The sequence below is a fragment of the Lepisosteus oculatus genome, chromosome 25, assembly GCF_040954835.1.
Source record: "Lepisosteus oculatus isolate fLepOcu1 chromosome 25, fLepOcu1.hap2, whole genome shotgun sequence".
In the NCBI taxonomy this organism is placed as follows: Eukaryota; Metazoa; Chordata; class Actinopteri; order Semionotiformes; family Lepisosteidae; genus Lepisosteus; species Lepisosteus oculatus.
Window position 1 is genome coordinate 129,830 of NC_090720.1, and position 22,856 is coordinate 152,685.

The 22,856-nt window shown below is 48.8% G+C and overlaps 2 protein-coding genes across 4 annotated transcripts; both read right to left on the minus strand.

The window, feature by feature from the left end:
* Window positions 1-165: 165 nt before the first annotated feature.
* ddi2 (DNA-damage inducible protein 2) lies at window positions 166-14,411 on the minus strand. 3 transcript variants are annotated; one of them, XM_015337104.2, is made up of 10 exons: window positions 14,055-14,408; window positions 11,414-11,540; window positions 11,026-11,271; window positions 10,800-10,926; window positions 10,552-10,679; window positions 9,951-10,079; window positions 8,558-8,661; window positions 6,787-6,976; window positions 5,325-5,382; window positions 4,862-4,951 (listed from the first exon to the last, which is right to left on the minus strand). In XM_015337104.2, the coding sequence occupies exons 1-9, from the start codon at window positions 14,190-14,192 to the stop codon at window positions 5,363-5,365; spliced, it is 1,209 nt and encodes a 402-aa protein (XP_015192590.1). In that variant the 5' UTR covers window positions 14,193-14,408; the 3' UTR covers window positions 4,862-4,951; window positions 5,325-5,362. The 3 variants fall into 3 exon arrangements, with proteins under 3 accessions (XP_069040147.1, XP_015192590.1, XP_015192591.1); XM_015337105.2 differs by having other exon boundaries at window positions 5,325-5,379; window positions 14,055-14,407; XM_069184046.1 differs by lacking the exon at window positions 5,325-5,382 and having other exon boundaries at window positions 166-4,951; window positions 14,055-14,411.
* A 678-nt stretch (window positions 14,412-15,089) lies between these two features.
* On the minus strand, window positions 15,090-21,457 carry ddost (dolichyl-diphosphooligosaccharide--protein glycosyltransferase subunit (non-catalytic)). The gene is made up of 11 exons (XM_015337106.1): window positions 21,148-21,457; window positions 20,019-20,129; window positions 19,209-19,295; window positions 19,010-19,113; window positions 18,610-18,704; window positions 18,284-18,377; window positions 17,807-17,955; window positions 17,455-17,602; window positions 17,010-17,130; window positions 16,727-16,833; window positions 15,090-15,621 (listed from the first exon to the last, which is right to left on the minus strand). The coding sequence occupies exons 1-11, from the start codon at window positions 21,440-21,442 to the stop codon at window positions 15,472-15,474; spliced, it is 1,461 nt and encodes a 486-aa protein (XP_015192592.1). The 5' UTR covers window positions 21,443-21,457; the 3' UTR covers window positions 15,090-15,471.
* Window positions 21,458-22,856: the final 1,399 nt, after the last annotated feature.

Consider the following 22,856-nt stretch of genomic DNA (forward strand, 5'->3'; position numbering starts at 1 on the left):
AACAGTTTGTTTTAAATATCTATTAACCTAAAGCTAATTTTGTTGAATCATCATTTTAAAAGACTGTAATTTAAGTTATCTTCCAGTCGGAAGTCACCACTGATACTGTGCTTCTAAACAGGTCATACTATTTCAAAATTCTTTAATGAAGTATAACACAAAAAATAAAATATAAAGAACCAATTTTATTTTTCATTATGTATACAAGAACAGAGAATTTTAAAATGGTCTGAATGCTGTAGGTACAGAACCAATCTAAAAAAATCAACAAAATAACTAATCAGATGAATCTGTGGACAGCTGGATTGGGCTGCTGACAGTGAGACGGGGGAGCTGAAGTACAAGGAGCTGATTTGAGGTATAATTCCGGCTGAACAACAGCTGTTGTCCTGAACCCGGGCAGATGTTTCGCAATCCTGTCTTCAACCCTGGAGATCATCCCCACATCAACACTGACAGTGGTGGATTATCACCTCTTCTCTCAGGGGAGCCCTGCCCTGTACGCTGTTCACTCGATCGTCTGGCTTCTGCCTCAGCTCTGCTAACTTCAAGACCATACCAAAACTGAAGATGAACCTGGGCAACTTAAAAAACTATTTCATTAGACTACATTAAAAGGTCTGGATTTGTGTTTCATAATCCCTTAACCAAGATTTCAAGATTAAGACCAGTTTTAAAGTTTAAGATCTTTCACCATCACTTCGGAAGAGAAGGACAGGAGTACCTGTTGCGTGTTCTCCTGCTGGCTTCCCTCTACCGACAGTGAGCCCTGGAGGAAGACAAGCGCTGAGGGAGCATCGTGCTGCCTGTTAGGCCACACACGCCCCCAGCTGCGCCCACCCTGGTGCACTTACTAAAACCGACAGCGCCCTGAAGGAACTGCTAAACTATGATGCAGATACAATTATCTGCAGAATGTTGAACACTGCGTCTTGAAGCTTTCGAAACAAACTCCTAAATTTTGTTTCTGGAGATGTTCTAATGCAGGAAAAGTCATTCAGCACAAAAACAGCTAACCTCATCAGAAACACTCTCAGGAACTGCCAGGGAATCCAGCACACAAAACTGGATGTGACATAAGTGAATAAACTAAAAAAGAAAGTAAACTTATAAACCTGCCTGTGACCTGCACATGGCCCCCAGGCACGGGCAACACCCACAGTCTTGATGTACATTATCCCTTGGGGGTTCAGCAGGACATAATTACACAGAATACAGGATGGAATCGCCGTGACTAAGAATCAGAGACCAATGCAGAGACAAAGAAGGCTTTAGGAAGTCACTGGCTTTTTCTGCACCATGAGAAGCTCCATAGGGGCAGGCAGACTTGGCACATCTGCTCCCATCCTCACCCTGAAATCAGTGCTCTAACTCCTGAGGATCAGAACATGGCTATTTGGCAAAACAATCAACCGACCTCTTCTCAGGTACAGCAGTACTTCATTTCCCCACCTCCAATTTCAAACTAATTCTCTTGAGGAGCATGTCATGAGTACCCAGTCATGTTTTGGTGGGGGGTGGGGTGGGGGGTGGGGGGAGTGTTTTATTGCAGATTACAGGCAATAAAGCAATTGTTTTCCTCATTACTAATGAAGAGAGATCCATGGGAGGCGAAACATTGCCCATCTCCAAGACAATTGAGGCCACACATCTGCCAGCTGACAGAGCACAGAACCTCCCAGTTTGTGTGTGTGGTGGCTTAATATGCTGCTTATTGCCCCTGATCAAGAATTAACAAAGCTGGGACATACTAAAATGCCGCACTCCTTGAAACAAGCCCAAATATGGCAGCACTCTGTATAACAGAGTAGACTTCAATGCAATCTTTTAGTTTCACATGCAGAAAAGGCTGTCCGTGCTCCTGGGAGGGTTTCGGCTCAGTGCAGACATGAGGTGGCGTTTCAGAAATCTGGCACACTGTCTGTATGGACTTTACTTAAAAAATATTAGTATTAATAATCTCCATCATCAAACACCCTTTTCAATACCTATGTCGGACGGACCTCTACTGTTATTACCTAAAGTAAACACCACCCCCGAAGAAGCCAGTTACATCCCAGGATAAAAACATAAAAGTCGATAAACTGCAGAGTCTTGGAGAGGAACTGTCATCACCTCACAATCCCGCGATGATCTGACTGGCTTAGGTCAACACCTCTCCTCCAGCGGACTGGCTGCCCAACAAGCGCTCGTCAAGCATAACATTAGCAAGCACAGCAATCAGCACAGGACGGCCTTGCAGAACACTTTCACAACTTTCCAGTCCTTCCTCCAGTGCAGTCAGGGAGCCAGGTTCCTGCCACACATTGCTGCAGAGAGTTCAGCAGCAGTTAAGTGGGGACCTTGATCTTTCTGGCCAACAGAACTAACAGAGCCAACTCCGGGTTTCCCTGGAACTGCTCCAGAGTCTCCACAGCTTCTGTGTCAGTGAACCCAGCGCTGGTGATCCTCTGGATGTGGGCATCGGGAAAGTGCAGCGGCCGAGTGGCAGCCACACCCTGCGGAGCAGGAGATACAAGAGGAGCTCCACCAGAGGAAGGAAACAGAACCTGGGGGAAGCTTTGGCCATCGGGAACCCCTGAAACAAGTGGACCAGCACTGGAGTTTAATGGCACCTCCATCTCTGAGTCCAGGGCATCAGGGACACTGGCTCTCCTGGAAGCTACCCCTCTCCCCAGCTGGCCACTACCAGGCACCCGGAACTCCTGGGCCTTGGAGACCAGCTGCTTCTCCTCCAAGACATCAGACTCTCCTCCAGATGATCCTTGACCTGTCTGCATTTCGGAAGAACCCTGCTCTATCTCTGGAACCCACGCAGGCTGGGCTCTGTCATCTTGTTCTTTTACAGACAGAAGGTTAGGTGAGGGGGAAGGGGAAGGACATTCAGCAGCAGCAGTTTCAGGTTTGGCAATACTTGCCTCTGTTTCGGTATTCACCAGAAACCCACCCTGCATGCATGTCTGACCCCAAGAAACAGGAACATCAGAGCTGTCAGCATCTTGTCTCTGACACACTGGGCTGTCTCCAGGTGTGAGATCCTGAGAGGTACCACGACTGCTAGCCACTAGAAGCTCATGGAGCTCCAACAGAGCCGCGGCCAGAGAGTGGGTGTTGTCTGCCCCCTGCTTCTCACCCTGAGGCTGGTTTTTCGCCAAAGGTGGAGGGCAGAGGCTCACCATGCTGGGGTCTGGTGGACTTTCCCCACAAAGCTCCTGCATCTTGCCTACAGATGTCTCATCATAATTCTCATGGGTAAGGTCTTCTGGCCTGGCAATTCCCAAGACAGGAGGAGAAAGACACACCTGTGAGGAAATCAGCTCAGGATCTTCTGTGGGCCTGTTGTTACTCTCAAGTTTAACATCAGCCACCTCCAACTCCATGCCCATGCTGTCCTCCTGTGGGCCTGGACCACTCGAGCCCTGCAGCTCCATGCCCACACTTTCACTCTGAGTGTCAGGACCACTGAAGGCCTGCAGCTCCATGCCCACACTCTCCTGCTGAGTGTCAGGACCACTCAAGCCCTGCAGCTCCATGCCCACATTCTCCTGCTGAGTATCAGGACCACTAAAGGCCTGCGGCTCCATGCCCACACTCTCCTGCTGAGTGTCAGGACCACTGAAGGCCTGCAGCTCCATGCCCACATTCTCCTGCTGAGTGTCAGGACCACTCAAGCCCTGCAGCTCCATGCCCACATTCTCCTGCTGAGTATCAGGACCACTCAAGGCCTGCGGCTCCATGCCCACACTCTCCTGCTGAGTGTCAGGACCACTGAAGGCCTGCAGCTCCATGCCCACACTCTCCTGCTGAGTGTCAGGACCACTCAAGCCCTGCAGCTCCATGCCCACACTTTCCCTCCGAGTGTCAGGACCACTCAAGGCCTGCGGCTCCATGCCCACACTTTCCCTCCGAGTGTCAGGACCACTCAAGGCCTGCGGCTCCATGCCCACACTTTCCCTCCGAGTGTCAGGACCACTCAAGGCCTGCAGCTCCATGCCCACACTCTCCTGCTGAGTGTCAGGACCACTCAAGGCCTGCGGCTCCATGCCCAGACTTTCCCTCTGAGTGTCAGGACCACTCAAAGCCTGCAGCTCCATGTCCAAGCTCTCCTCTGGCAAGTCAGGGCCTCTCGAGCCCTGCAAGTCCATGTCAAGACTATCACTTTGTGTTTTACAATCACTTAAGCCTTCTAATGCCATGCTCTCGCCCTGTGTTCCACCAAAATCCTTCCTTAATCCTACCTCTAGTATATTACTGGGACCTCCTGACTTCAAATCAGGTTTCTCTGAGAAGCTTCTGCTTCCTAAATTCTGGGAGAGGAGTCTTAGTTTACCAACCATGTCCTCACTAGTGCCCACTTCTGACTGTCTTTCTGACAAAACGTCCTCTTTATGCTGTATTTTACTTTGGCATTGGGGGTCTAAAGTGACAGAGGTGGCTGGGACAGACCCTGTCTGTAGACTTTCTAGGTCAACAGGCTCCCTGGTAACACGTCTGCTGGGCTGAAGATTTGGAACAAGTTCCCCATCAGCTAAACTGATCTCTTCAGAGGTCTGAGGAGATTTGTCAGAGAAGGAGGACAGCGACTCTTCAAGATTAATGCTGCCTGTACCGGCATCCCACCCCGGTATGACCTCCAAAGCAGCGGGAGTTCCGAGTTGAAGGGCTGGAGGACTTGGTGTGTGAATCGGCTCCCCTGATGCATCCTGGCCCACGGCGGTCACTGGGGGGTCTGCAGGTAAACCAGCGGTCGGCGCAGGAAGACCCTGAAACTGCGGCTCACTTTGGCTTCGTTCTGCTGTACTGGGGCTGAGCCTCTGAGCAGGCTGGAGGGGAATCAGTAGGTCAGGGGTTGACACAGACTGGTCCAGGGTCTGACCATGTGGGGGACAGCTAGCAGCGGGCGCAGGGTACAGAGGGGGCTTCGGTGAGGTAGTTCGTCCATCTTCAGTATCTAAAAACACGGCAACATATAACTCAGAGACCTGAAGGTGCTGTAACATGACTGACAGATTACTGCCAATGACACATGCGACCCTGTTTGAAAACGTGGCATTCGTTGCACATTTTGCGAGAATGGTATCCAGTAAATACCTGGGCCTACACTTTGCAATAGAGCACTGCCTTTAGAAACTACAGTTTGTGTCACAAAAAAAGATCAGCACAGTTCAAACCCTGGGCAAGTATAATTCCCCCCCCTACCCTCATAACAGCACAGTCCTCTCTTACCTGGCATTAAAGCACTGTACTGTTAAGAAGGTACTTCTTCGATAAACGTAGTGCACACCTGCACTTGGTTATATAAAGAGCAAAAAGCAAACAAGTACCTGCTTGGTGGGCCTCTCCAGCTGCAGCACAACATGCATCATTGTTTCTGGTTCTCTGCTTGGATTAGAGGACACAGGAAAACAACACAACACACAAGGGCAATGTTAGCACTCACACAGCATGCTGCAGGAACCCCAGGTGGCCACTAGGGGTCTCACTTTTCAACTGTTTTCTGAAAACAGCCACACAAGTCTAAAAGTGAAAATGTTTGTGGAAAGAGAAATATGAATATTGTTTACCTGACAAACACAGTTTACAGACACTGGAGTCCCAATACGTCTCACAATTTGATACTAACAATCTTATTACAATGCAGTCCAATGTGTCTTTAGTTACTATCATGAATTCACTTCCTGGACAGGGCGTGCGTTAACTGTTGAAGAGGCGTGAACGGCCCCACTCTTTCGTAACCTTGAGCTCTGGCTGAATTATCGTTGTAATTGTGGACCAGAGCTTTGGACCTGCGAGCTCAGTGGTACTTGCACACTGGTTGTTATTAATTATATATTATGTTTGTAATGTACTGCCTACATTGTGTGGTGTTGTCTGCTGTACTGTGTATGTCCTGAGAGATCGGCATGAATAAGAATTCCAGTGTACATGTATATATGGCAATAAACGCCTCTACTTCCACTCAGGGGAAAGATTCACTGGTGAAACCACTCAGTAGCTGTCTGAGGTTCCAGTGTAGGATGAATGGCAACACACACAGAATGAATCAACTGCCCCCATGAATGTAACAAAGCACATCACACTGAGCTTGGCAATGTGCAGCCCCTGGAGTCACCTGGCTGCAGCTAAGGGGCTCTGACCCCATGCCTGCTGTACACAGGTGCAACAGTCTCAGCCCATGGTTTGTTAATCATGTGATGTCTCACCTCTTAAATCACTTACTGAAACACATACTGCCTTTCGGGATAAGGTTTAGTTAACAGTTAGCTGTCCTTTCAGTGTTCAGACACACAGCTAGTGGTAAGACTGCGAGCAAAACCTCAGAACAAATCCTTGCGTCACTCTCCACAGCACATAAAAACTAATTCATGCCAAGTTTCTGTCAGGTCTGGTCTTGGAGGTTTAGTGGTAAGTGCTCTGCAATGGACAGACACACCGTGCACATTGTTACGCAAATGTCATGCTAATACACACATCATGCATACTACTAAAACTAGGACTTTCTCCATGCGTCTCTCCATTTGTCTGACAACTTTTTTAGCCACATTCCTCACTCTCAGCTGTCTTTGCTATTGTCAGTCCAACACTCCCTGACTTGTCTCCCCCAGCTCCAGCCAGCCCTCAGCTTCTCTGCCCTCTGCAGTCACTTGTCTCTCCAGCCTGTCCCAGCTCCTCGTCCTGCCCCACCCGTCCCTCCAGCCTGTCCCAGCTCCTCGTCCTGCCCCACCCGTCTCTCCAGCCTGTCCCAGCTCCTCGTCCTGCCCCACCCGTCTCTCCAGCCTGTCCCACCTGACTCCTGCACAGATCTCTGTAGCGCCTCGGCCAGCTCGCGGTCAGCGATCTCCTGGGGCTGGACCTCCTCCCGGCCCGCTCCGTACGCCAGCCGCGCGCATTCTGGCAGCTCTGCCTCCGGCAGGAAGCGGGTTTCCGAGCCCGTGGTCCCGATCAGCAGCACGTTCTTCTTCAGGTCGATGGAGCACTGGAACACAGGAACACACCACAGCTTCACTCCCACAGCCTGTGCACACTCCGGCCTCTGCAGCTCATCTCAGATTCCCATCTCTTTGACAGCTGAAGGGTTTGTTAACCAATTTCACAGCAATGGACACTGGAGTCCTCAGGTTTACTTTAACTGCTTTTATACTAGCGAGACAAATTGGCAGCATGACTGCGTTCTAGCCAAGAGGTGTCTAACCCTTTAGAGGACAGATTTCATTTAAATACTCTGCAAGCAGGACACACATACCAGAATTGATCAAAACGATAGATACAACCAATACATAATATTATTTGCAGAATTTTGCATTTTTGGTGTGTATTTTACAACAACACACTCCCTTTAAACTACAATAAGCAGTCATTTGTATCTTCACCGATGGCTAGTTAGAAAACTTACTCCTTACTAACTCGATCATCCATCTTATTGTAGAATGTTTTTTTAATTTTGGCAGCTTTATGAACAATTACTTAATTAGCTGTAGTAGTTCAGGTGGGTAGCTGCGTCAGCATGCGTAGGCTGCAAAGGAACAAGTAATAGGTTTATTCCATGCTAAAAAAAAGAAGAAAGAGAACAGAATGTTTCGGCCAAGGAGCCTTCTTCAGTGGAAGTGTTTGTACACCTGTTCCCAGACTCCGTGCTGTTCTAAAGGAAGACTATTGGAGATTATTTGGAGCACATGAACATGATCAAACCTGAGATCGATGCACCAATGTTATTATTCAATCGGTCAGCAATCCTGAGGTTTTGAGAAAGTATAGGATTCTTAGAGATCTTAAAGATTCTTAGAGATCTTAAAGATCTCTCCAAGCCCATTGTTTCTCATTTCACCTCTGACGGCCATGACCACTCTAATCTCTCCGTCTGTGTTCTCAAAGACGGTTTTCCGAACTCATACATCAGAAAGACCACCGAAACCAAAATTATTCTGCAGCTAGGATCACACATTCTCCCTTCTCTTAACGACAGACTACTGTTTTTTTAAATTTCTCCATTAATTGGATGTTTCATTTCACACCTCTCTGCACCCATTCTGACTTCACACCTCTTGATTGGCCTCTCTTTCTGTCCCCTGCTCCCGCCTCTCACTCCTCCTCCCTCCCAAATTTTGTTCTCCCGCTACTTTACCTTTGCCTACTGCCCTGTCTCTCTCACACCTGAAGAAGGCTCCACGGCCGAAACGTTGTGTTCTCTTTCTTCTTTTTTTCAGCATGGAATAAACCTATTACTTGTTCCTTAATTAGCTGTGATTATTGTACAGTATGAAAATCTGTACTCTTGAGAATAATCATGACATTTTGGTCAACAAAGGGTAAAAATAAACACGCAAGCACATTCACACAGCCCAAGTTTTGTGAACGGCTCTTTTCTTTGTAGCCACTGCCCTTGTGATCTTGCTTACTTGTTGATTTTTATACTTTCCCCTTTAATTTTACACCATGTCAGCAAAACACGTGCTTCGGATGTCAAAATGCAAAGAAAGTACGGAAACACAAAGCACTAAATAAACAATCAACAGAAAAAAGAAGAAAGCAAGAACTAGCAGCGATGCCAAGGACTGACCTGGTGGCGTTTCAGCATGTCCAGGCCCAGCAGCATGTCCATGGGCTGGTCCTCCAGGATGGAGAAGGAGCAGGGCAGAAAGTCGCCTTCAATCTGAACCTGAGCTGAACCAGAACACCACCATCATCATCATCCCATGCCATTCAACCCAACTGAAATTCTGTCAAAATGCAACAAAACTAGAACTTTTGATTGATCTGATTGAACTAGACGGAATAATAATATGCAGAGCATCAGCAAAAACAAATCTCTTACTATAACCACTAGAAATGCCCTAAGTGTGCTGCTCTCTTGATGTGTGGAGTGTATTGTTCCTTTCTGTGTTTTTCTTTGTGATTTTCACCAGGCTTGATTTTCAACAGGTTGAATCATCTCTTTACCTGAGCCCCATCAACTCCCACAACCCAGTGAGTCAGGTGTGAGGCTAGTCAGTACCTAGATTGGAGACCTCCTGGTAAAAGCTAAGGTTACTGCTGAAAGAGGTGTGAGTGAGACCAGTACTAATGCCCCAGTATAGTGACGGGGACACTATACTGTAAAAAGCCATTGTCCTTTGGATGAGACTTAAAACCAAGGTCCTGACTCTGTGGTAATTAAAAATACCATGGTTTCTCAAAAAGAGTAGGGGTGTTACCCCAGCATTACTGGCCAAATTTCCTTGGTCTTTACCAATCATGGCCTCCTAATAATCCCCATCTCTGAACTGGCTTCATCACTCTACTCTCCTCCCCACTGAGAGCTGGTGTGTGGGGAGAGGACTGGAGCACTCTGGCTGCTGTCACACCACCTAGATGGGGCTGCACACTGGTGGTAGTGGAGGAGATCCCCATTACCTGTAAAGTGCTTTGAGTGGAGTTTCCAGAGGAGCGCTACATAAGTGTAAGGAATTATTATTACTTAATGGTTTATTTGTCTAATGTTTTTACGCAAAATAACTGACACTTGCACCCTTTTCCACAGCTGGGTGTTTTACCAGAGCAGTCCAGGGGACTCTGGGGTACAACAGCTGTGGCTCCCTTTGGATTCGATGCCACACCCTTCCGGTTCAGAGTCCAGGGCACCGCTCCTGCCTGCTGCGAATGGACAGCCTGCGCCGGACCCCACTGCCCCCCACCTGCCTGGACTCTGCTTCTATGCTGCCCTCTACAGGCTCAGGGTAAGAGATGGATGGATGCAGGAGTGTGGTCGAATCTAGAGTTTCCACACATGCTTTCGGTGGAATGTCCATAAAAGTTCTATATAAGAAATTATTACTTACTATTAATTAAAAATGTTAATTCATTGTAAGTGTACGTGTATAAATTAAACAAGGCATTTCCTTTGATGGTCAGCACAGGGAAACGAACTGACTCCGAAGAACAAATCTGGACCGCGCTGGACTGCAAGCCCCTACCTAGATGGACCCTGCCGATGATCTTCTGTGTGCCCACTCCCTTGGCGATGCCCGCCCACCTCCTGTCCACCAGCCGCATGATGTTGCAGCGCTCGGCGCACGCCTGGCTCATGATGGTCATCTGGGCTCCTGCCAGGGCGAGACAGGGGCACAGCTTTCAGCCTGCAGTCCTGCAGCTCCACCGCCAAGCCAGCGAGGTGCTGCCCGCCAGGTTATCAGTCAGACACCGTGGCCAGTGAAGTGCAGGCAGAAGCTTGAAACTGTGCCTTGGCTCTAGGGATCCAGACTGGCTGACCACTGTGCTGTCCTCAATCAAGGTATTTTACCCAGACTGTATAAATCATGCGAGACATTACAACATTTGTCTATCATCATGGATACAAGAAACAGGATTATTACTAATAAACCTGGGGCTTCAGGGAATGTCCTACACTCATCATGAGACACAAACCACAGGACACAACTGGCTGGAGCAGATATTCCAACGAGTCAGAGTAAACTTCATCTTCACTGTGCAGACCGCAGGCAGCGCTGGGGCTTCCCTGGCTGTGCTGTGTCTTCAGTGCTATCGAAAGTGTTGGGCAGGGAGAGGGAACCTCACCTGAATCCACGAAGGCTTTGACAGGGTGTCCGTTGACCTTGCAGTTAATGTAGAGCATCACCACCTGGCCGAAACTCTCGGGAGCCTCCTCCATGGCGATGGTCATGTTCTCCTCGATGTTGTGCTGTCTGAGGGGAGCGAAGAGGCACACGTCACTGCCTGAACGCTGCCACGCAGCGGGGCATAGAAGACACCCAGGCCTGTTGTTGTGATCGGAGTAGTTCCTCCGGCGCCCGGCGGGACCACACCTGATGTCCTCCTCGATCTTGGCCTGGGCCTCCAGGTCAAAGGGGTCGGCAGTCAGCAGCCGGATCCTCTCCTGCTCCCGCCTTGCCCTCTCCTGCTGCTGCTCCAACAACACCTTAGTGAAGCGCTCTGAGAGCAGACAGACAGGGATCAGCGCCGCATGCACAGGAGTGAGACTGGAGTTGCAGCAAGCTCAGAGTGACGCAGTGACACCACCACCCCACTCACCCAGGTCCCCACTCAGCAGGGCCTCAGCCAGAGGCGGGTTGCGCTCCTTCAGCAGCGACAGCTCGTGGGGGTTGGCCAGCAACATGTCCCGCAGCAAGGCAGGGTCGTCCAGTCCCTGCGGGGACGCGCCAGGATGCAGGGAGGGGGGCGCGGGAGGAGGCGGAGAGCGCAGCTGCTGTGCAGGGAGCTGACGAGTGGAGGAGGTCCCAGGAACCGCGATGGAGCTGAAGTCGATCCTGGGCAGGCCTGAGAGAGCCAGCCGGACAGGTGGAGACAGAGAACACACAACACTGAAAATCTCCAACACAGACTTGAAAGAAAACAAGCAAGGAAAAAGAATTGAAAGCGATAACAATAATAGATGTTTGTGTGCAGTGCTAAGTCTTACCTGGGAAGGCTGGCTGGACAGGAGGCCGTCTCTCTGCCTGCCGGAGAACCACCACATCCCCATCCTTCAGCCCGTACGAGCCCAGCGTCCGCGCCAAGTCTCCCAGCGGCTGCTCCGCGTGAGTGATCTACATGGGGCGGAAAAGAAGGGCGCTGAACGACGGGTCCTGAAGCCACCTGAGCCACATGCAGGCAGACACCCCCAACCTCCTTAAAGGCTCTAGACCCTCCCAGCAAGTCTCCATAAACACAGGCAGAAACTCGGCAGTGACATCGGCCCAGGGCAAGGCCCCTTTCCACCCAGTGCCCTCAAAACGTACAAGCACAAAAGATGACGAGCAGACACCCAGTGTTCTCTACCGCCTCTATTAAGAAAGTATGAAACTTTGCACACACAATGTTATACATGTGGGAGAGAGTGTCTTTTCCACCATCCATTAATAGGAGGGCTGTTGCTAGGGCAGGCCTGCGCCGAAGGCAACGAGACGAGCAAGTGGCCAGTCGTGTGACGACCGGCTTGGTACACGAGGTCAAGGACAACCCAGTCCCATCCTCCGGAGCCACATGGGTGTCACCCTGGCGAAAGCCCAGGGGCTGCAAGGACCCAGAGTCCAGCATTCCGGCCTGCAAGTACTCCCGACCATGGGAGAGAGACACTAAATTTAGGGTCAGAAAAAGGGCTCAGCTTCTTTTTATAGTTGAGGTAAGATCTGTGTCCTTTTTAGCACCTGCTGGGCAGGGCTTGTTACTTCGGTGTGCGTTATTGGTTTAGAGGAACAGCTCTCAGACTTCAGCCAGAGAGCAGATGGCTCTGTGGAGGGTTGTTTGTGTTTGGGAAATCAGCAGTCCCTCCCTACACTGCTGTCTCTGTCACATGCAGTACGTCTGTCACTCTCTCAGACGACGAGTGACAGCGGGGCTGGACTGTATCAGGCCTGGGCTCAGGGACTCATCGCTGCTGTAAATAATCCCTGAACAGACGTGAGCATGTGTCTGCGTTTAGTAATATATAGGAAACACATTTTAGGTCTGTTGTTTAGGTCAGTTCACATTCCTGATGACAGGGGGTGTTACTGGACACGTTTTCAAAGCATGAAGAATAAGAAAACAGAGGTGAGAAAACTACTGTGATCACTTGATTTGTACCGTACATGTAGTCCAAAACAAAGGCTTACAATTTCAGGAAGACTATTTTCCAATGAAGGAACGAGAGGGAGCTGGAAAGCAGTGGAAAGGGACAGAAGAGACAGGGATTTGGGGAGGATGGTAGCAGTTTAAAGGGATCTGCCAGAATGCTGGTCACCCCAAACCCACATCAAAGGCTATATAGATCTGCTTTTAGACACTCTTCCTGACTCAGAACAGTGTAAAATCTGGTATGGCAAGTAAACCACACAGGCTTTCAAATTATGCCACATTAAGAACATTAGCAAACACTGAAGAAGTTTTAAAGTCAAAAGGGTTTCCACAGAATTCAAACTCTGGCTTATGACTTACTGTAGACAAACCCAGGGAACCTAGGTAGGCAAATCACACTCTTCATATGAGGTGTTTTGTTAACATCTGTACAATGTGCAGAAGCAATAAAAAGGCAAACAAAATTGAGTTAATAGTGTAAGAAAAGACACTGCTGCTCTGGCAGCAGTTTGGAGAAGAACAGCCAGGTAGGTTTCCAAGCTCAACTGAGTGTCCTACTATGACAGGATAAAATAACTGAACTTCTTTAATCTTCAACAGAGAAGAGAACAACTAGACCAAATTCAAGTTTTCAAAATCGTAAAACATTGACAAAGAAAACCCAGCGGACTTCTTCAGAGCAGCGAAACAGAAACCAGGGACACCTGAGAAACTACAATCATAGTTTAGGGAAGTGTGTTTAAAACCGAGAACATACAGTAATCGCCACACAAAGGGTGGTGGGAGAGTTATCCAGCCAATCTGTTGACACTGACACCCTGCCTTCATTCAAGAAAAGGAGGGGCGAGTTCGCCAAAGCTTCAACAAACGAGTTTCATGGGGTGAATGCCCTCCTGTCGTTGGCTAACGTTATATTTCTAGATCGACTGCCTTCTAAAAAGCCTGCAATTGGGGAAAAAACCCCAAGAACTATACAGCTGTGCGACGGCAGCTTGATTCCCGAGTCTCGCACAGCGGTGTTAATTTGCCTCAGGCGGTGGCCCTGGCCAACACCGCCACGCGTGTCCGCGGTTTCTGAAGACACGCAAGAGCGACCGCCTGAGGGCACGGAGCTCAGCGATCACCACGACAAACGACCGCCCGTGACTCCAAGGGATGGGTACTTGCGGTTTCTGATCCCTGTCCGGCTCGTTTCTCTTCACGATGCTGTAAATGCACATTTGCATTCCGCCCCGACTCTGTGCATCCCGGCTTGAGCACAGCCGGCGACGCGCAGGGGACCGACTTGTTTCGCTTTGTCTCGCTGGAGTGAAGCCACCACGCTAAACTTCGACGGAGAAGAAAACCGGGTGTAGCTCAAAGCAACAACGCCCTTTAACGAGAGCCTTTACTTTGTAGGTGTATATTTAACCAGAGGACAAACAAAAAGCGCAAAACAATCTTGAAACTCTCCGTCAACAAAAGAAGAAGTGAGAGCAGAGGACAGCCACGCCGGTCCGCGTCACCTGTATCTCCGCGGCGGGGATTTCCGACTCCAGCTCGCACAGAGCCACGAAGTCCCGCAGCTCCAGCTCGGCGGAGACCTGCAGGGAGAAGGTGATCTCCGAGCGGTCCCTCCGCACGCAGTACACCGTCAGCATCATCGCGCCTGCGGCACAGGCAGCTATCCACACCCGGCCGGTCGCTCGCAAGCAAACTCGCCGCAGCCTACACGGGCGCGTCCTCTCCTAGGGCCGGTGAATAATCTCTGCCGCCGCGGCTGCTAGCCCTGTTTTCACCACTCGACACAGTAGCACCCGCCGCCACACTCGCACACTCTCACGCACTGTGTCGGAAGTCCTGGACGGCAGCCGGAAGCGGCGGCGCCTCTGCGCCTGCCGCCGCCACACTGCCGTCAAGCGGCCGCACTGTCGCGATGCCGGCAGGGCCGCTGCGCCGGCGCTGTAGGAGCTTCTTGTGTATTACAGTAAAAACACCGAACCATAACTATCTTTATCCCTACGCCGTACGGTACTTCCGCTTAAAGTTATCCGAGACAGAAAAAAATCTCAACCTGTTAAAGCCTTGCCAAATGTACTGTACCGAGACCTGCTCAGTGTACAGGGGCCAAGTTATTTTGAGACACAAGGCAAACTCCATGCAGTTTTGCAGACCCCGGCGCGCTTTGGTCTTGAACATTAAGCAAACCAGCGTGAACTACACAGAGCAGTTGCTATAGTGAGGATGATTGACAGACGTGTCCGTCTACAGCAGTTTTCAGGTCTCTAAACCCACCATTGGGGAGTATGTTAATGGCAGGGCATTCCCTATAAATCTGGTACAATTTCAGATTTGAGCACACCTATATAACTCCCAGCTCCTCAGGTCTCATTCTGGATTTGTCTTGGAATCAACAGATCCTAAATGAACTGTTTCTAGAGACAATTCCATGTGTTGTTGAGGCTCCAGTACATTCTCACAGTTTTAGGAATGAATAATTTGTGCAACAATTCAGGCTGGTACCTTAAATGAAAATACAAGTCAAATGCAAAACAGCACAGTTGTGAGGGTGGAATGTTGTTTTATTTGTTCTGGTTCAAATGGCAACAAAACCTGTCAGGTGAGAGCCTCAAAAACTGAAAATTTGTATATAAAGAGATTTAATTTAAATCTCTCTTGAATTAATGCATCGTTCTTCAGAACACTGCAGGAAAACAATGCAAAACACAAAACACAGAAAATAATCCAGAACAACAGTGCTTTAACCCCAGTAATCAGTGAGATGGAGAGAACTGCACAACAAAACCAGACAGCACCCCCAACCCCGCTGCTGCCCCTCCAGGCCCACGTGCTGTGGCCCTGCCAGATGTGCCAGGGGCTACTGCCAGCTGCCCAGCTGTAGCAGCAGCTGCAGAACTCCGGACCTGCTGCCAAGACGCCACTCTACTCCGCCTTCTCCTTCTCCTTCATGTGCAGGAAGACGATGCTGAAGATGAAGAGGCCGCCCATCATGGAGAAGGCGCTGGCGTAGTAGGGGAAGGCAGAGGGGATGAAGCGCTCGTACTGCGTGTGCTGCAGGGGGCGCACTGACACCTGTCGAGAGAGAAAGATACATTTGAGCCTGAACACACCTGTATCCAGCTGCTCGTGCAGCAACGCACAAGCCCTCTGCATTTCATATTATTCAACTACCTTTATACCAGAAGACACACAGCTATGACAGAGCGAGGTGGAGACACTCTGTAAAACTTCTTAACCTTTACAGACAATTCATCTCAGCACAAGAAAACTACAGCTGTTCATCACAATTTCCAAAAACACTCCAAAGAATAAGAACCCAAGTAAATTAAGACAGATACTCATTCAGCTTTTGGTCAGGTGGAGGCTAAGTGAACCGTACGTGACCAGCAATCAAGTCTGTTGTAAGAGATAGTTACACATTAAAAAAAACAGACAAACGAGTCATTTATTAATACTGTATGAACTTTTCATGGTTAATACACCCATGAAATAGCAAAATATCTATTAATCTGTAAAACAATTTTCAGGATCTGGACTAGTTGTGGACATGCCTTTGACTATGTTTTGGGTGATTGATTGGAGACCATCTAATATTTTTTAGGCACACGTCTGAGTTATTGGAATTTAAAAGACATCAAATTGTGTTGCAAATGGTGAATTTAAACCACATATATATATATGAGAGATAGTAATTATATTGTGGTGACTGTACTTTATTTGTTTTTAGATCACCAACTTACAGCCATAACTTTCTCTTTTATATCCAGACAGAACTTCATGTCTTACTCAATGTATCCACTGGTTTCTGCACCATAAGCTTGTTCAGACTGTTTGTGCTTCAAGTAAATAAAAAGGTTTATTTAAAGTACTCAAATCAGTCAATCACTCACAACTACAAACCAACATATTTCATTTCCAATCTAATTCAGGTCAAAATACTTATTTTAAATTTATATTAAATAAGAACAGTTTGACTTTTAAAATGTGCAATTTAAAAAGACACACAGGGCAATAAAAGCAGAGGCTTGTACAAGATGGCTTCATTGTGCTGCCAATCTCACATTCCCTGCACAAGCACAGCAGCAGTGCTTTACCCATGGAAGCAGGATGGGCAGGAGTTGAGAGCTCGCCAGTCCGGCACACATCCCAGCCAGTGGCAGCAGTGCTGTGGGCTCACCTGGGTGGAGGAGTACAGGTGGGTGTATCCCAGCCGGTTGTAATCTACTTTAAACTGGAAAACACCGTAGACGTCAGGAAGCTTGAACTGCACGCTGTACTTTCCACCTGCAAAGATTTTAACAAACTGTTTTTACAACACCCAAAGAACACTACAAAACTCAAACCTGGAAATGGTATGTTCATTATTCATTTTTAATAGCTGCTGCCCTGTAGGAAAGTACACAGGAGGACACAGGGCCTGTGAGCACAGGCTAGAAATGAAGTTCTCTGGTCAGTCCTACCGTTTTTCTTCAGGTATGTCCTGACAAAGGGGTCGATCCTGACAAACTCGAGCTGGATATCATCTCCATCAAAGGGAACCCATTTTCCATCAGACAGCTTCTCCAGCACGATGCTGTACTCCTGCAGACACACAGCGGCACAGGCCCTTTCAGACTCAATGAGTCGCCAGCAGCACAGACCCAGAGCTCTGGGCTGTGGCTGTGCAACAGTGACACAGGCTTGCTTTAGGTCACGGGTCAGAAGAATGTTGTAGAACAGGTAGAAGTTCATTTTCAAACACCTACTAAAGACTTTTAAGATTATCAGTCCATGAGTATACAATAACAGTAAGGCAGACATCTTCAGAAATACACCTTTCCCCAAGAAATAAGATTTTTAGATTTTTTTTTAAAAGAAAAAGAAAACATGGCTTCACGGTAACTGCCCGGGCCCTGCCGCACTCACCACGAGGTCTGTGATCGTGTAGGCACTGGGGGGGGCAGTCTCCCCAGCTCGGTGGTGCGAGACGGCGCCCACCCTCAGCACGCCCTCCTCCTTGAACACCCAGCGGGACAGCGCCAGCGCCAGCTCCTGGTTCCCAGTCTGGGCATGCCTGCAGACGGACGGGACAGCCCCCTTAGAGCCCTACAGCACCGCAAACAGCACAATGCTCCTCGGAATGGCTACAGACACATCTGGAGTATTTACACAAGCACAAAACCTATTTTATACAAAAACGACAACTTTAATCATTGTGGGGGGGCGGAGGTGTTTGCACAGAAGTGCAGTCATGCTCGGGGCAGGGAGAGAGGGTCACCTTTCAGAGCCTGGTGCCGCCTTCTGCACCGCAGAGTTGAAGAAGGCATCGCTAAAGAAGTCTAGGGAACCGCTGAAAACCACTCGAGCGTTGTTCCGAGCCTGCAGGCCAGCGATCAGCAGCGTGTTCTTCCCCACCGCGTGGGGGTACTGAGACACAGGAGCAGATAAAGCATCGGTCTGCCATCAATACATCTGCAGCTACAGCACAATGTCAAATATTCTTTTACAAAACTGTGAAAACAAACCCTTCATCTGAACTACCTTTTCGTATGGCTTAATTTTCAGAGTGAAGCGTTACAAACCTGAACCCTGAATTTTTTTATTCAAGATACTGGATATAACCTGATCTGCATGACAACCAACTGAAAACCACTGGACAATTCAAGGTCCTATATTTCTATGGGATCATGGAAACAGGCAGCAGTCAAACTCAAGGCTGCCAACAGTGCAGAACTCCACAGCATCCCTGGCTGACCTGAGTGATGGGCCGGTCTGGGAAGAAGGAGTAGGATGTGGAGGATCCAGTCAGGATGTCCAGGACCAGGGGGTTGTCTGGGTCAGCCACCATCCTTGACAAATACACCACCACAGGTGTTAGTTTCAGTTACACCCTCACTCCTGCAACATCAAACTGGCACTGCACAGAAAGCCAGGTGTCAGACTGCACCAGCTGAGGGCTCCTGCACGTAAATTATCAAGCCTCTGGACTTTTCAAGCATTTTGCTTTAGCAGACCATGCAAAACGGAGGTGTAATTATGTGCATTTTCGCACCATGTGTGCTTCTAAAGGAGGGGACTCACCCGACGCCCTTGAACAGGATGGGCTTTCCAGTGGGCCTGCCGACAATGGTTGGAGCCTTCAGCAGGTTCTCTGGGTCAGCCACTATCAGGGTGTGCTGCACAAGGGCGACAGACAAGTGCTTCACAAACTCCTCTTGTTAACCCTTTAAGCCACCTCACGCCTCAGAAACAGCTAATGTGGTTAAACACACAGAGACTTAATGTTTTGGTGTCGAGCCCTGGACTTTCCATTTCTCAAGCAGGATTTTTGTTTTCACCAGGGAAAATGGACACATGTTTTCCACCTACTGGCATCTTCACAGGAGATGTAAGCGGTGTTACAGAATTCGTAAAGGGTCCTTGATCACCCTTTGCCAGAAACTGTCACAACCGTCACCAGCGTTGCTCGCAGCTGCCTCACCTCTCCTGGGTCCGAAACATCGTAGTTGTGGTGATCGATGACGGCAGTCTTCTCCTCGTCAAACTCGATGCCACACTCACTCCCCAGCTCTCTCAGGGGGTCACCTGGCAGAGAGGAGGGAGAGAGCAGAGCTCCAGCAGAGAAGCAGATAGAATCGGACATTGGAGGAGAGACATTTAAACACCCAGTCCAGTCTTACCAATGTCAGAACTGGCTGCAACGAGGACATTTCCTCCCCCGTCGATGAACGCGGTGATCGTTTCCACATTGATACTGCCTCCAAAATCTAAGGAATCGAAGGATTTGGAAAAATAGCCATTAGCAGATTATCCCGCCTCCTGCAGGACAATGAACTGCTGAGCTTTGTACTCTCGGCAAAGGCTGAATGATGACAAAAAGGGAGCGTGTAACACCCGTCTTCACCGAACAGAATAAGAGAATGGCTACTGTAAAAAATGTACTGAATACCAAAAGAAAACTGTCACATTTAACCCCAACAAATCCATAAAGTTAACATTTGAAAAAAATCATTTTTTAGGACTAACATATAAATTTTATACAACAGACATGACAGTCGCCTTCCCAGATTGACAACAGGGGCCACCAATGGAAACAACACAGCCCGAAAGTTGTAGATGATGTCTTGTTGGACTCGGTCTCCCTGGGCCCCAGACGCCACGTTGCCCCAGCTCATCCCACCGCTGTTCAGTGGGGCTCACATCTGACACGTAGGGCCCCCACAGCAGAGCTCACGGGCTCATCTCGCGAGAAAGCCTGCTACCCGAGCAGCTCGAGGACGCACATTGTTACACAGGATAAACCTGGAGAAGAGGCCGCATGTCTCTACGCGGGCAGAAGTGGAGTGTTCGCTTTCTGTTGTGCAGACTGTTTCGACAACAGTCATACCAAGCAGAAAAACTATGAACTTTCTTATTTTGAGGGGTCTGCAGTGCTCCCCGAGAGCCAGGCAGACTGCGCCGGCACTGCGACACTGAGGCGCCACACTTACCTTCCACTGAGGGGGAGAAAATGATGAGGTGATCGTACAAGAACTGGCCGTACTTGATGAGAGACAGGCCGGGGTCGTCCGCAGTCTTGAAGGCCAGGTCAAACCCTCGGTCTGTAACATAGTCACGGTAAGAACACTACAAACACAAGGGCCTTCAACCCCACCAGCCCGCATGGTAGATGACAGTTAATTGGTCCTGCCATTTCCTGAAAAAAATCACGTTATCAGATTCAACAACATGGCTAGACAGCTTGTTCCAGACACCCACAACCCTTTGTGTAAATAAATGCCTCTTGTTCTCATCTTAAAATGCACTTTCACATAGTTTCCAAGTGTGTTCCCTGGTCCATATTTAATTGTTAGTGCCCAGTACAGTCCCCAATTTCAATTTAACTTATTTTATTCTTTAACGATATGAGTGGATTAAGCAAAAATTCTCAGTTATAATGACAACCTGGATAAGAGACACATCACTACATTACCAATAAGTACAACCGATTTAAAGCTTACTGCACAAAATCATAAAAGGCAAAATATTTATATATATAAAAGTGGCTAAGATGCATCAGCACTGGCATATTTAATGACTGGACCCAGAAACGGTAGCTTCTCCTCATGAGCCATGGTATTTCTGGAGAATAATCTACGTATTCCTTCAAAACATAAATAAAAAAACCACTGAATAGCAATACGAAAACAGGTATCTGCAAAAAAACAAAACCAAGTCGTAATTTAAAAGCGACCATCCCAAGTACTGGCACAGCGCATGAAAACAGTCACGCATCGGATTCATCCAGAGAGCAGAGCCGAGCAAGCAGCAGGGAGGTCTGGAAATCCTTCACATGGCGAAGTTCATCCGAACACTCGTCTCTCTTTAAGCTATACTGAAGCACTTCGCTCCGCCACGACCAGCACGCAGGTGTTTCAGGTGAGCTTGCGACTTCACGGCACCTCATTGTACTGTTCCGCGATCCCGGTGACGATCACACGGGTGGTCTGTGGGTGCTGAAAGCTCAGCGCTCCGAAGCCTAAGTCTGGGCAAACTGTAACTTTTTAAAAATCAGAATACATGGGCTGTGCGGTTCACGTTTGCACCTCAGGTCTTCGTTCAGAACACCGCGGATCTTACCGGCCAAGCTGCGGAAGAAGACTGAATGAGTCTCCCTCATATTGATGTTGTCCAGCAGCACCAGCGTCCTACCGCCAGCCACAGCCCCCTGCAGCGTGGCCAGCACCACGCACAGGAAGAGCAGCAAACCTCCACCGAGCTTCTGGGCTCGGTTTCGCCCGCTGCACCGCGGCACAACAGCCCGAACACATCCACACACTCCCACGGTAGCCATCTTCCCAGAGAGAACGACGTCAGCGCTAACACGGCGACCTTTCACCTTCACCGTCTCAGCCAACCAGAGGCCTGGGACCATTCGGTGAGCAGGGCCTGTTGCCAGGACAACCCCACCGTGGCCAAGGCTGTGCCGTAAACTGAAACAACAATGTCGGAAAATATGTCAAGAATAGTATCATTTAGGTCCGAAAATAATAAAACAACATGTCGAAAATGACTTGGTATTCGTGTACTGATACGTTATCACTTTGTTGTCGGGCTGTCCATTTCACGGTTTTATTTAAAACGATGCTGCGTGGTACCGTCCAATCACACGTTGACAGCTCCTCTGGGCGGAAGTAAGCGCGCTGGCTGGAGCTGTTTCAGTCAGCAGGACTGTCTCTTCACCATCGTTTTACCCTCACGACCTGAAGGGTGCGATTTGCCGTAATATTTATGATGTAATTTTACTGATGAATGATGTGCATAAAAAAGGAGGGAATTATTACAGAATCTGTGAGAAACGCAATACTAGATTTGATCACACGGTGCCGCTAAATCCACATGATGAACGTAGTTCCAGCGAGAGGATGAAATGCACGATTTAGCAGTTCTGACCGTGACGTTGACTTTCAAGGATCTCGGGTCTCATAATTTCATTTTAGAGGCGTCTAAGTCCACAGTATCTGACATAGTCTGCGTATTGCGACTACATCTGCACAGACTGTGTGCTTCTGAGATGGATGTGTCTGTGGCCCCTGTTGTAGCAGGACTATTCTACTCTTTTTAATAAACTCTCATATGGGAGCGGGAGTATTCAGTCCTCTATAACTCTAGCTAGATCTGAGAGATTGTGAGTTCAGTGGATGGTGTCGTGCCCAGGAGTCACTTGAATGTTTTCTGAAGTGCCCGGTGCAGAGCGCAAATGCTGCCTGGCAGGTCCCAGGGGGCACAGAGTCAGCCCAGATGCAGCCAAGCCACCGTTGAGCTGAGCAACTGGCCAACTGTTGTTAGTTCTGGGGAAAGGGCTGTGCCTTTATGAATCATACAGCAGCCGTGCGGCTCAGTGTAACTGTGCTCTTCACATTCCCAATCCTCCAGGCCTCTTCTCGATCCATCAGCAGACTGAAATTTCACAGGAAAGCCCTGTATGGTTTAAAGTAGCAGGTTCAAAGCCTTCTACAGCATGTCCTGCTGAGAACTGGTCATGGAAGGGCATGAAGGTTCAGGTGTGTGTTCCAGGTGAATTCTCACTTTAAGTCATTAGTTTCTTAGTTGGTTGCATTTAACAACCCTTTTGAGTGTTAACAGGTGGCGGATTAAAGAGACATGCGACGCCCGCAGGCCTGGATTGAGGGGTGACGTTCAGTCCCAGGAGAGACTGTTCAGGCTTCCGTGTCAGAGAGTCCAGGCCATATGACTCGCTGCTGTCTGATCCCGGGCAGCCGCACACTCTCCACGTCTGATTTATAGTGCCATGACACAGCACAGCCAGGAATGTTAATTGATGCTCC